Below are 14,400 nucleotides of genomic sequence, written 5' to 3'. Positions count from 1 at the left end.
ACCTGCACTAACCTGCATATGCATATGGTATTTGCATCTGGGGCAATTACTGTTGTGTTGAGGTCACCTAAGTTAGCGCTGAATGGCAGCCACTTTTATAAGCTCCTCGTAAGTCAACCCCACGCTGTGAAGAGAGTAGTCGGCTCACCAAATGACCAATATCCAAACACAGAGTCTGGCAGCTGCAACGGACACACTTGAAGATATAGCACAGTGCCAAATTGTAATAAAAGACTGGAATTACATGCACCAGGTTTGGGACCCATTTGCAGTGAAGTATGTTCTAAAATGTCGCCTTGTAACAGATATAGATAAAGAATGCAAACATACCAGGGAGATTCTACACCAGTGTATTTCAACAAGCCTTCAACTGGTAAAAAATTAAACTGGTCATGTCATATTCCTCATGATCCATCAAAATGTTGGACAGAGGGTTCACAGTACGAAATTTTCCCCTTACTTCAGCTTCTTTGGTCAAATCTACAATCATCGTTAAATCATTGTTACATGTGTCAATGAGGATGCATAATGTAGAATCTACAGTTATCAGAGTTATACGTGGAAAAATGAATCACGAAGACACTGTGCTTGAGAACATAATGTAATGCTTTTAGGCAAACACACATAGATAAACTCTAGCATTCTGGTCTCTTGTGTACTAAATCAAGTACTTGATATGTCTTATGTTCCATTAACACTAAGTACAATAGCTTTTACTGTTGAAAGACAATAATACATAATGAGTACAGCATACAGGAAGCTAACACAAATTCCTCGAGAACAAAACACTCTCAGGTTGAAAAACAGCTGTACCAATGTCGTGATAAATGGAGTAACTATTTTGTAGTACATAACCGTCCGTTCTTTTTCATAAAAGACTGCCTCCTCATTCTTTTAATATGTACATGTAGTATTTACACTAAATTGTTTTAAAATGTGTAGATAAAGTGGGACAGCAACAAGGTTCATCAGGTCAGTCTTCATCGTCTGTGTCTTCACACAGGACCTCAGCTGTGTCTGCTGTCTCTGCTGGTGCTTGTGTGGCCTGAGACTGGGAGGAGATCCCAAAGAACATGGAGCGAAACTGGAAAGGAAATACAAACAATTAAAAGTTATGTCAAAAGCATATAAGCCTGACTCAATTTGTGATTCTTCTCTGGCTGTTTTTGATGTGTTTTTGGAAAAGAGCACAATATAAAAAATGCCTAAAATCAAGTAAAAAAGACCAGAGCCAAACCTCTGCTTGTAAAGTATATCAAGATCTTATAAAGTCAACGTCAATGTTTCAAATTAAAATCAAGGGCACCAAAAAAATAACCTTCTTAAAGAAGGCATTAACTATTTCCTTTTGACATGCATCATGGAGAAACTTTCATTTGGATCATACAGAAGTGAGGCTAAAGCTTAAGTATCACTGAATACATTTCATATTTTTGTTGCTTAGGCTTTAAGGTCTCAATTGTAAAAAATGAAATGAGCCTTGACAGGCAGTTTAAGGCCGATTTTGTGGCACTTGTGGGACACCTTGGGGATCCCGGGGTATTTTTAAGGCATGGTGGGCACCAGGTTAATTTTAGGTCAGACTTAAAATAAACTTGAAACCTGGTCAAAAATAGACGCCATGACGTACCCGAGGGAAACACCGAGAGATACCCCTGGTATCCCGTAGTCCACGGGGACAAAGTTGCTGCTTCGGAGCTCTGCTGGGGCTACATCCCTGACGGGCACCAGTGCAATTGGGACCTATGCCTTAGGTATATTAGATGGCAGATTCAGTCCAGAGAACAATTTGCTTGAAGAGTTTTCCTCACTGAATGTAACAAGCTGTATCTGTCCCTACCCTTTTGCTAGGAGGTGTGCCTGGTACAAGTACCTCCTCCTCCTCTCCCTCCTCTTCCATCACCATGGAAACATCATCATGTGACTGGTCATGTGATGTGGGCTTCTCATCAGGATAACTTTGGAATAAATAGAAATATACAGTAAACCCATAAAACTTTAAAGATGTTGTTAGACGTTGTTAAATTAGTTAGAAAAGAACTGGCTGATATTAAGTGAGTATTGTAGAAGTAAAAACAAAACAAAACATGGCAAGCACACAATCAAGAGCTCTACCAGACTTACTGAGTTCGGGGTCTTTTTCCTAACTCCAGCGGGATCTCTGGGCTAGCAGACCTCTCAGGAGAAGCCTCATGTCGGGATGTACCATTCCTAATGTATTACAGGGAAGGAATTTTACTTTAATTTGGTTAAGACTACATGTCACTTATGAGCTCAAGGATAAGGGAGGTCATTTCAGAAATTTTACAATAACGTGGTCATTTCAGCTACAAGTGGAAGAAAGTTAATACCACAACATTGCATTTTGATAAATTCTTATAGGGAAAGGTACTAATCATGATTAATTGTACTATCGTTTTTACCCATACCTTTGTTGTTCTGTTTCCTGGGACATAGCTGCCTCCATCTCATTGGCTCCCATGGCTATGACATCATCCATCCCATCATTCATCATGTCATCAAACCCACTGTCCATTGGCAAGAAGCTGTTCCCACCAGCACAGGACCTGACATATACACAGGAACATTATGGGAATGATGTTCAAAACTATCATAAGGGGTAGTGGAACATTTTTCTGTGTCTGCCTGTTTTTTTGTTCTGCAGTGAGGTTAGCTTGTCCATATGTTTCTTCAGACTTCATGGTACTTTTGCATGTAAGATCAAGACAGTTTTTCATTTCCATCATCTTCCTTGAAGTTCCTAACCAATAATTCTCCTAGTACATTATTTTTCCTAAGAATGATATACACATACTGCTCATTATCAAGTAATATTTACCATGAAAAAATGGATGTATTGTTTTTTTAAATGTTTGTGTGTGTGTGCATGTGTGTGCATGTGTATATATGTCTCTGTGTGTGTGTGTGTGTGCATGTGTGTGCATGTGTATATATGTCTCTGTGTGACTGTGTATGTGAGTGTGTGCCATTATGTTAAATGGAGATCAAGGTCTTGATACTGCAGCTGAACTTAATGTTTTGTTTCTGTATCTTTTACTCCTGAACATGCAACAGTCTTGATTTCTTGGAGGCAGATAGCTTCTGCATGAGGAAGAAGTGGTGTAGGTTTATTTGGTCCCTTTGCAGCTTGCTCTGGAACTGCAGAGGTGCTTTTACTCCTGACAACAGTTGAAGGTAGCTCTTCTTGTAAGACATTGAATTATAGTTTTCTTTAATGACACAAGGACATTTGAGGTGGGATAATCCCTCAAGTAAGAGCTTAACTATGGTTTGTCACCTGTTTGGCTGCCTGTTTGCCTGGAATCTTCTATTTTCCATTATGTCACTTTCGTTCCTCTTACTGCCTTGTTGCTGCGTCTTCTTCACTGTTCTGTATTCAAACAAAACGCAAAAGATTCAAGGTACAAACTTGCAATAAAAATTCAAATCAAAGCGAAAGAAACAACACTTGTCTTCCAATATTTTCTGTTTTATCCTCAAATGATCATTGATACAGATGCTAAGGCTGATGAGACAGCAGAAATCTTGTTGCTAACATTTAAAGTGCAGGAAAACAGATATCACCTTTTTGTTTTTGAGGTTCCAGCCATTGATGTCCCAGGTCTGTTGATAGCTTGTTGTTGAGATGATTGTGAACCTTGAGTGGAGCCAAGATCAGCTAATGTCGCCATCACAAAGTTTGCATCAAAGGCAGGGTCTCCCTCCAATGAAAATACTATAGGTCTAGGAGTAAAAAGTAGAGCATATCTTGAATGATTCGGAGGAACAGATCAATTAACATTGTTTCTATGTTTTCTTGACTTTTGCTCAATATGACAAAATGACAGTATTATATAAAGAGGTTACGGCCTAAGGAAAAGTTGTTGTGTTTTGTTCCTGTTTCCCAACTGACCCTAGAAGAACCTCCCAACGCTGGCCTTTTTTGAGGGGTGAGCCAAAAACTGTAATTTAAAAAAAACTGCTTGTCCTATCTAATAAAGAATAAATGTATCCACAGATTTGGAACCATTCTGCACAAAATTAAAGTTTGATATTGAAACTATTAGTGCATGAATTTAGTTAAACTTTGTTAAACTGTATTGCACCACTTGAGTTTTGGCTAGAATCTAAAAAATACAATAAAAAAATAATCCCTACCTATCGAACCTACTTTTTCAGGACAAAAAGGAAACACAACATTTTGTTTCCTAGGCCTAAATAGTTGTACTTACTTGCCACTTGTTTCAAAGTGCAGGGACAGGGGCATGCCTGCTGCCTCTGCAAAGGCTAAGATGGCCTGTAAAAAAGAGATTAGTGTGATTAGAACAAATCAGAGCTAATTTTCATGAGGGAATAGTAAGCATTCAGGTTTGAATTACACTTCAGAAACCTAAAATTACAAAGTAAATGTGCCAATGAAAGTTAGACAATTCAGGTAGTAGTTTATACACAGTATAACAGTAACTCAAGAAACTCTAGATTTGTAAATGGTCAAATATTTCAGGTTATCTTGCACAGTTAAGTAAATGTTTTATCAAAAAATTTAAATAAGAGGTTTTGCTGCATCTTTTTAGCAGTCTTCTGCTGCTGTGCTCAACACAAACACAGTTGCACAGATTGGCCTCAAGTAGGGAAAAGGTCCAAGACTCTGTAATCTTTGAAATACAGTCAAACCTGCCCGAGCGACCACCTCTTCTCAGCGACCACCTGGCCATTTCGACCGCTTTTTCTCGGTCCCGATTTATTTTCCCATTGACGTAAGCATTAAGCGACCTTTTCTCAACGACCACCTGGCCAACGCGACCGCGACCGGCCCAAATTGGGACCAATAACGACCGCATCATTTTCAAAATTGAGGTATTCATCGGTTTTTTATGATAACTAGCGCGATTTTGTGCCGAAATCGGCCAGTTTGCGTCGGATTTTTGGGTTAAATTTACAGTTTACAGTGTGCGTGTCGCTTCTTTGCGTGCGTGCAGTGTGCTTGCTATTTGCCATTCAACACAACGGAAACCATTTATACTTTGCATCGGGCATGTTTTGAGTCGATACTCTTCTCAGCGACCACCTGTCCAAATCGACCGTTTTTTCCCGGTCCCCCGGGTGGTCGTGTTGGGCAGGTTTGACTGTAACACCTAGAAAAGTGAAATAACACCTAGATAAGATGACCCATTTAAGACAATCTATGGTTTCAGGATCTTCCTACATACCCTGAGTTCCTTGAGACAGAAGGTGAGTTCTGTATCCACTCCTATCTGGAAGTAGTCAAACTCTTCTGCTGCTAGGCTCATCTGAGTGTGGAGCACTTTGCTTGGGTCTGCAGAGAAGTACATACTGACGTCAATGGTGTTTATTTATCAGGGTATTCATCATTCACACATACACATGCAACATGACAAACCATTGCAAAATAATACTATCATGATGATGATGCTTTCTAGTAAGTTTCTACTCTTCCTGGAGTCAAGAAAAAATTATTTTATTACAAGCTATCATTAGATATTAACAAAAACATTTGGATTAGAGGCATGCAAAACATATGTACATCAAATTTGTGATGATTCTGGTTGCTCGGCTGAAGAACTGCCCAAGGCTATGGAGGATAGAGAAGGATGGAGGAAGAGAGTCATGGCCATCCGGGCAACCAGCACGCCAGGATAATGATGATGATGATTTGGAAATGTAAATGATATTCTAAAGAAATTACAAATTAACATGTCTACCTACATGTACATGCACATCACATTATAAATATCAACACCTCTTCCTACAAATATAAACCCTGACCCTTCAAAATTTTTGTGTGAGTTTTGCTTAACAGGCAGTACTTACCAGGCTCAGATTCAACATAGTTCTTCAGGATGACCTTTTCAGGAGAGACAATGAGAGTGATCTCTTCTAGAGACAGCTGGAAGTTCTGTACCACCTCTGTCAAGAGTCTGTAAGAAAAAAAAAACCTGTACTAGTCACCATTTCTTAATAAAGACCACTGACACCTGGTAGTGTCCGTACCACCAGAAGTGTCAGTACCCCGATTAGTATTCGTAATCCCAGCAGTGTTTGTACCCCCAGTAAGTGTCCATACCCCAATTGTGTCCGTACCTCCAATTGTTTCCGTACCCCCAGTACTAGTGTTTGTGCCCCTTTGCTTACTTGCTTGCTTATGTCGAGTCCATCCGGTCTCGAGTTGTGATGGCTGCCCATGCTTCCCTGTCAATCATTACTCATTGTACGTTGTCAACTTCAAGGCCTGTGTCTTTCCTGAGCATGTCTGTGTATTTTGCTGCCAGCCTTTATAAGAGTCTGTATTCCTAGTAGTGTCCGTACCCCCAGTTGTGTCTGATTCCATCGAAGTATCATTCTGTATACCAAGAAGTGTGCGTTAACCCTCATTACTATACTTCAAATAGTGTCTGTACCCAAGTAGTATCTGTATCTCAAGACCAGTAGTGTCGGTTCCCAGTAGTGTTCATACCCCTGAAGTGTCCATACCCCAGTGGTTTTCAAATTGCCCCTTAGTGTCAGTACCCAATATGATTTGAGCTGAAGAAGAAAGGAGAACAATGATAGAGCTATATCACAATCATTATGGTACAACTAACTGTTAGATTCAGTACTTCCTTACTTTGCCTGTGCAGTGATGGCATTTGGACAGAGGTCCTTAGAGAAGACAGCTTGTAACGTCTCACACTCCTGGAAGGTCAAGTTGTATGTCTTTGTTATACCTGCAAGAAAAATAAAAGCATGAGACATTAATAATAACCGTAACGCAGATCAACTATGATGTCAGCGTTGAGGGTTCTTGTTTTTTTCAATTTGTATGTTGTCTGATGATGTTTTTTCACTTAAACTTTCCTCAAATATCCTGTGAATATGTGTTATGATAAAACATGTATAAAAGACCTAGTGCCAAGAATCATCCTTGTCAATGTGGTAAGAGTAAGACAAGGGGACATGATAGCAATTTAAAAATTACGTTTATAAAGAGTTTTAATACTTAATTTGAGGTCACATTGAATTGCTGCATGAGTGGATAAAACAGCGAACATGAGACCGGGATAACGGGTGTGATTCCTTGTATTCCTGGCTAGACGTACACGTTGTGACCTTGGGAAAGGCACTTTACACAACTTTCCTCTCTCCACCCAGCTGTAAAGGGGGCCCTGACTTTGGGTGGGGAAGTAAAACAAAAGTAGAGGGATTGACCTTTCACCTCAGAAAGCTTTTGGGATTTAGACTTATACTTATACCTTTTAAATTCATATGTATGATTACTCTCATGTCCCTAATAAACATACCCTCCGGAATAAACATACCCCCCGGACAAATCGTCAATATCTAATAAAAGTACCCCCCGGAATAAACATACCCCGCGGAAAATTACCAAATTGACATGTATTTAACTGTGAACACGCTACTTCTGTCCAAAGAAAAGGAGATGATAAGCAGGTAGGTCTTTTTATTCATTTATGCCTAAGAACCACATCAGTTAGTTCTATAAATGATGAGCTGAAGAACTATATAGATATCTTGTTGGAATCATGATGTTTTCTCACTTTTTTAATAAAAGGTAAGTTGAAATTTGCAGTGAAACCTGCCTTAGGGTCACCTGAGTATAGGGGCCACGTAACTGAGGGGCCATGTAACTGGCCATGCGGTCAGTTTTCGTCGGTCCCTTGGATTTTTCCCGTTGACCTAAGCATTAAGAAATAGTCTATAGCACCTGTCGAATGCGGTCGCGGCCAGACGATTTTCAGTCCGGCCGCTATGCCAACACTGCCGTCACGGACGCGTGGCCGGCCGCGTTACGCTGCGCTAAATAGTAAATTATCCACGAGGGGATCACGTTTTTTCTGTACTACATCAGCAAGATGTCGGTTCAACTTGGACTCTTTATGAAGGAGACATTGAATAAAGGAAACATTATACAAAATTATGTGATTTTATGCGAAGTGTTGTTGAATTCACGTGGCGTTTTTTTTCTCATCTCAGACTCTTTGCACTTCTACCCTTCTCTACATCGTCATTTCTGTGCAGACTGGAAGGCTATATGGGCAGATTTTACAAATAGACCGTCCGTTCATGTATCTGATGTTTTAGGTTCTTGAAATGCATGTACGCTGTCACAATTTTTGTATTCCGCGGGCCAAAAATGGAAATCTGCGTCTTTCGGTTTTTCTCCAACATGGCGTCGCAGCAGCTGTAAACAAGGTCACTAGGGGTCACTGGACGACTCCACTTTTACCAAGGTAAAATATCGCAACAAGATTTCTGATGTGTAGCATAAAATAGTGATTACGGTATAAAAACGATTAAAATCTATTAAAGAAAAGTTAGTTATGTGAAAACTAGACTAAGGTTGATTTTTGTCAAAGAAATAAGCCTACGTTAAGAAAGTTTTATTTCGACGTGACCATCTCGGCATAATGGCACATGCATCTACAAAGGAAAGTTGTGGCGGTTTGATGCTTAGAAATGATTATGAATTTGCTGTTTTACCGACGAATTCCTGTCGTTTGGGAGAATTTGCGGCGTCAAAAGTCATATCACAAGAGAAACGAAGTTATAGTTGTTATTTTTACGTCCAGTATTTATTATGTGAACGAATCACTCTTCCGCCTCGCTGCCGAAAGCGCATGGAACCACAAGACCGGCGGGAAATTCCTCGTGCAAGGTGCTGGTTTAACCGGTTTACGATGTAAACAGAGACTATAAACTACTACTAAATTAAAACTAAAAGTTATTTATGTAAAAATTGTATTTCAAAACGTCAGTGTGGCGTTTTATTTTCCCCCAAGAACAACATTTACTTCGTAGCGTCATAGCGAGATCGACCGAAATCACTGAAAGAGTACCGCGTACTCGTACACGCTCATGGAAATCCGCGCCGTTTCGCCCGAAAAATAGGGAATTTTGAGCAAAAATACCGCGGAAATATGGGCAGAAAACCCCCAAAATTCGATTCTTTGAGGGTCCTGGCTAAGCAAAGCCCCAATTTTCAGAAAAAAAATAAACGTACCGTCCAAAATAAGAACGTACCGGGTGGATTGTGAGGCTGAAAAAAATAAACGTCCCGGTACGTTTATTAGGGACATGAGAGTACTGCACCTATCTTTTATGGTCTACTACATTAAATATGATTTGCAGGACAACTTACTGTGTTTACAGTAGAGTTGGAAGACCAGTCTTGGCCCCTCATCCAGAGTGATCTTACATCGGTCCACTGTTCGCTCCAGGGTGGAAAGTGAACGGAACACTGCCAGAACTGACTGTGACACAAAAAAATCACAGGGCATGTTCAGACTACAAACTAGGTAATGTGGTCTTAAACTAACAAATAGGTATTTCACAACTGTAACTAGTTTAAAGCGTTTTGTGTATATGTGAAGTCATCAGATAGTCATAGAATTCATAGGCAATATTAGTAGTTATATGAATCCAAAGTTACTTTCCAGAATTCTAACAAAATATGTATGGTAACTTCTTACCCTTCCAATGAAAAATTAGAACAATACTATATCTACCAATTAATCTCACTCATACAATGAACAGTCAGAATGTCATTTCATTTTCAATAAGATCTTTGCTTAATTTTTCCTTTTGATACATGTATATCACATGGCTGTAGCACTGGTGAGATATCTGCCAAATACATGATTGTAAAAAGTATCTTCTTTGGCCAAATGCAAGGACTAAACATGTTGATCATGTAAAAGTACCTGAAGCAGGGCTCGAAATACCACTTGCATGTGCAGGTTAGTGCAGGTGAAATTGGAGCTGTGCAGGTATTTCTTTTCTGGTGTCTACCTGCACCTAACCTGCACTGGTCCATGTACTGGGTTTTATACATAATATCCTATGGTGCAGGTGTATGTGGATTGTTATTAGCTGCATTGACTGTTACCATCTATAAAGTATAAAAGAAAAATAGCAGTGGTTCCAGAACAATTTTAGTATGATCCATACTTCTTAAATTCAAACTCAAAGTGGTGTAGGTAAGATTAGTCTGATGCAGGTAATTTTCAATGTTACCTGCACCCAGTGCAGGTATATGCAGAAAAAAGTATTTTGAGCCCTGTGAAGGATTGATTCAGTGGTCCATTCAACAACCTTACCTTCATCTGTATCTTACACTTGAACGTCTCCTCGACATCTTCCATCTCTCCTTCTGTACCACCTGAGCTGTCGTCATAGTGATAGAAGAACTCGGGTGCGAAGATGAAACAGCCATACGCTGACCTGGCAGCATTGACAGTACGTAGCGCCAGCTGGAGGGAAGACAGCAAAGAACAGTACATGCAAGGAGCTTTTATCCAGGTATGTAAGCGTGCCACACAGCACGTTTCGACGGCGTCAAAAGTGCACAGGAAACACGCAATGACGGCAGTCCCAAGGTACCATATTGGGTACCCACAACGGCTGTTTCTTACGGTCTCAACATTGACAAAGGGCACAAACAGTGGACTATACTCGGTCACAAAATAGATTAACAATCATACTTTACGATCTTTTGGTTTCTATGAACGACAGAGCTTACGAAAATACCGAAGTTGCTAAGTTCGTACGGAGCGCCTGTCAGAACTTGCGAGCGCGGATCTTGAAGATCGTTCAATTATCCCGTCCTGAAAATAAATAAAAACAGCACCAAAACTATAAACTTTTCCACTTCTTATAATCTTCAGATGTCATAGTTATGATTTGCTTCGCAGAATCTGCCAGTAAACCTGCGAAAAACCTGCAGGTACCGCCGATCTCGGCTCGGTGCTCGGCACGGAAAAATCCGCCGCCATGATGGATTTGTGGGACAGAAGCTAGCCTCTTATTGCGACACAAACGATACGGCGACACGCGCGAGTTGTCTGCATACGCCGAACTCAGGGTCTTTTTTTGTTTTTGTGAGTCCGTCACCACGGAGATTTTCGGACTAAAAGCTTATTTATACGTAGTAGTAGTATGTTTATGAATTATGTGTTTTAATTTCGCACAATAAAATATCAAAAGGCATTTTAAAAGGAACTTTCCTCATGCCGTCGCTACGTGTCCCTCAGCACGTCAAGACGTGTTGAGCTGCACGCTGTGACGTTGAAGTTTCGTGGACTGATGGTGAACTGGTTAAGGTGTAGCATATTTCTGTTATAATTCTAAGATTTAGATAAGGGTATTTTACGTATACAAGACTTTGCTAAAAGTGCCAGGTTTCTGCAAGAATGTCGTTTAGAATCCCCAACGGTCATTATCGGCGCTGCGTTATAGTGTGCCCCCCACGCACACTTCGACGGTGCGGTGGGAAGAAGGAATGGGTGGGTTGAATGGGTGGGTTACTGCTTGTCTTTCAGTTACATGACGATGAGAAATTTTTCAACAGCTGACTTTTGCCGGTACAACCCCAGCATCTGAATTAACTTCCAAAAATTCCGATGCTACATGCTAAGCAGCATGCAACTCCATGCCCCGTCGCTCCGTGTCCAGACGTACGCGATGACGCCATGAGGCATGACACCGTTACAGGGTGCCCATTGGCACGCTGTGACGTTAAAATTTTGCATAAGATCTTAAATTCCCGGACAGCAATAGTGCTTCCTGTAGAACCATGTCATACCCAAGGAGACGTTTCAGTCTCGTAACTCTCGTTGTACGTTCTAGAACAGTCTTATGGATCCCGCAATAAAACACAAGTTGGATAGAAGGTCAGAGACGTTGTGAGACCTCATTATTACGTCATAATGTAGTAAGTAGGATCCCAGTACGTGCGCCGTTTTTCCACATTTAAGGTTAGGCTGTTAGGGCGCGCTGCCACCGACGCATTTTGGTGTAGTGCACCAATTGGAAAACAGGATCTCAGGGCGCTCTTACTGTAGTTTCCATATTCAAGGTTAGGGCGCTCTGCCACCGACGCACTTTGGTGTAGTGCACCAATCGGAAAGCAGGATCTCAGGGCGCTCTGACTGATTTTACATCACGATTTAAGGTTAGTGCGCTCTGCCACCGACCTCATTATTACGTATTTGGTGTAGTTACCAATCGGTAAGCAGGATCTCGGGGCGCTCTGGCTGATTTTCCACATTTAAGGAAAGTGCGCCCTGCACCGACCTCATTGTTACGTAGTCGGTGTGGTTACCAATCGGAAAGCAGGATCTCAGGGCGCTCCGACTGATTTTACATCACGATTTAAGGGTAGGGTGCCCTGCACTGACCTCTTTATTGTTACGTTTTGGTGCAATGACCAATCGGAAAGCAGGATCTCATCGTAGCAGGGCGCTCTGACCGATTTCCATTGTTCATCTGTCGACCGAAGGGTATAAAAGGCGGAGAAAAAGTGTTGTACCTCAGTCCCATTTGGGAAAGTTAGAAACGATGGAAGATCGAAGGCTTATAAAAGCTAAGACGCCGAGGGCCAAGTTCAGTTTCATGAGAGGGCGTGACGGCCACCCGCGCACTCCAAGCCAGAAGAGGTCAAGAGACAGCACAGGATCGGATGCAAGAGGAAAGCGTCAGCGGCTGAACTTCGAAGCAGCCAGTACATCTGTGACTGTGAGTGATCCCCTGGCCACATATAAGATGATGCTGAGGACAGAAGGCGAGATGTTTGAAGTGCAACTTCAAGATGGTGTGAAGGTATGGGTAATTCGCGATTGGAATGGAAACAAACTAAAAGAAAAGTACGTAGTTGTTGAAAAAATGGACACATCTTTCACAAGTGTGACCGGTTTCACTCATACCTTCTGGATCTGTTCCTGCCGAGAAGCTAGTAGCCAACAACATCGTCTATATGAAACAAGTAGAAAAGTCACGGAAGATTTCGAAGAGTTTATCTGCAGAGAGGAGGGTGCTTACTGCATCCACTGCCGTATGACTAGCTCTTTTGAAGAAGAGCCTGGTGTTGCTCCAGGACAAGGCAACGACGAAATGGAGGAAGAGGACGAGGCAGAGGAAAATAACGGCAACAATGTTCATTTCATACGAGCAGAGCCGCTGATTGCATTGATCTCGTGTGACGGAGGCAAGGCCGTTGTTGGAGCAACTAGACGTCAGCGATATCTGCACTGCCTTACTTGCGACTACGCCGTGCGGAGCTGTCGTCATGTCACCGCATATCGGGAATGGCTTCGAGAAGAGGGTATAGATGAACCCATGGATGACGGAAGCGAGACACCGACGGCACTGCCGTCTGCTAAGTCATGGCAACCAATACCATATCCCCTCCCGGATGACTTACGTGAACTTCAACAGGAGTACGACTCGGGCCTATTTGCGGTTCCAGAGAATCTTGTGCCCGGCATACCTGACTCGCATTGTCCCAACAATTGTGCTTGGGATAGTGCCGACCCAATCGAAAAAGGATGGTGTTACGACGAGACTGTGACGGTGTACACAGAGCAGTGTTCATTTCAACACACAAACGCCGATGGAGAACTGAAAGCCATTAAAGGTAAGACTTTGCACCACGTCCTCCAATAACTATTGAAATGTCTATGAAGCTTAATTTCAGTATAGTAAACAAACGTTTGTGATTTCTTTGTATGTAATATTTTTACTCTCAACATGACCTTACATCCATCTGTTGTTTACAAAGTATCGTAAACAGATACTTTCTTTAATCATATGTGTCGTTGTCTCGTGGGTCAATTAAATCGTCTACCTCATTACAACAAATTAACTGAGCTTTATTTCCATTTAGTTTTCTACAGAATCTGCACTGGCGACTGCAGATGTGTGCTTCCGTATGATGGACAAGAGGATCTCCTCTTCAACTTGAATAACAAGGATCTGATCGCCTACTCCATGCTCTTCCGGTACCTCCACCTAATGCTGGAAGCCAGGAATCCCTTAGCCGCCTTCCACCGAGCCTACCGACGTCAAGTCCGTGCACTTGGACAGGGGGATGTGCTTCCGCTCCACAAGATGCGCCGCGCCTGGGACAGCTTTTCACATCTACTGGATATAAACTGGCAGACATCATTTCAGTGCCCAGTGTGCAAAGGAAGTCCCGATGTCATCATCTGTGACGGAACATCGCTTGGCTTCAGAAAGGATTTGATCAACCATGAGTCCAATCGAGAGACACAGCAGTCGTCTTTGCAAGTTAAGGGAAGTGACCATGAAGAACGCGTCTTCCTACCAATCCCTCAGGCTCGCGTCTTCCTGTCCCAGTTCGCGGGAGTGAGCCCAAGTCAGAAGAAAAGAGGGAAAGCACGACGACCCAGTGCGCTGTCAGCCCAGCAGTACCGTGAACTGTTGAGTTCACTGTCGACTACCCCACATCTTTCATCACTGGCTACTCTGCTGGAGAGGTTGAGTCGCAACGGATCCCACCGGATAGCCCCCAACCCATATAAAAAATTCTTAGGTGAGTTGGCGAAGAACGGCCCACTTTGTGGAATGCTACAAATAGACCACTCA

At 41.9% G+C, this 14,400-nt stretch overlaps 2 protein-coding genes across 2 annotated transcripts in view; one reads left to right on the top strand and one right to left on the bottom strand.

The window, feature by feature from the left end:
• Positions 1–335: 335 nt before the first annotated feature.
• LOC118425840 (cell cycle checkpoint control protein RAD9A-like) overlaps positions 336–14,400 on the bottom strand; it is a 21,317-nt gene continuing 7,252 nt past the window's right edge. The window contains exons 3-14 of the mRNA XM_035834951.1: positions 10,116–10,268; positions 9,158–9,269; positions 6,626–6,725; positions 5,833–5,939; positions 5,211–5,317; positions 4,233–4,297; positions 3,586–3,744; positions 3,299–3,391; positions 2,430–2,567; positions 2,125–2,211; positions 1,841–1,958; positions 336–1,084 (exon numbers count right to left, since the gene is read on the bottom strand). Coding sequence (XP_035690844.1) covers positions 974–1,084; positions 1,841–1,958; positions 2,125–2,211; positions 2,430–2,567; positions 3,299–3,391; positions 3,586–3,744; positions 4,233–4,297; positions 5,211–5,317; positions 5,833–5,939; positions 6,626–6,725; positions 9,158–9,269; positions 10,116–10,268 — 1,350 coding nt within the window. The 3' untranslated portion in view covers positions 336–973. The remainder of the gene's footprint in view (positions 1,085–1,840; positions 1,959–2,124; positions 2,212–2,429; positions 2,568–3,298; positions 3,392–3,585; positions 3,745–4,232; positions 4,298–5,210; positions 5,318–5,832; positions 5,940–6,625; positions 6,726–9,157; positions 9,270–10,115; positions 10,269–14,400) is intronic.
• LOC118425844 overlaps positions 12,062–14,400 on the top strand; it is a 3,641-nt gene continuing 1,302 nt past the window's right edge. Inside the window, exon 1 of the mRNA XM_035834957.1 lies at positions 12,062–12,615. Coding sequence (XP_035690850.1) covers positions 12,355–12,615 — 261 coding nt within the window. The 5' untranslated portion in view covers positions 12,062–12,354. The remainder of the gene's footprint in view (positions 12,616–14,400) is intronic.

Source organism: Branchiostoma floridae, chromosome 11 (genome assembly GCF_000003815.2).
Source record: "Branchiostoma floridae strain S238N-H82 chromosome 11, Bfl_VNyyK, whole genome shotgun sequence".
Lineage (NCBI taxonomy): Eukaryota > Metazoa > Chordata > Leptocardii > Amphioxiformes > Branchiostomatidae > Branchiostoma > Branchiostoma floridae.
The sequence above is the reverse complement of the archived record's forward strand: the minus strand, read 5'-3'. Positions and strand labels throughout refer to the sequence as shown.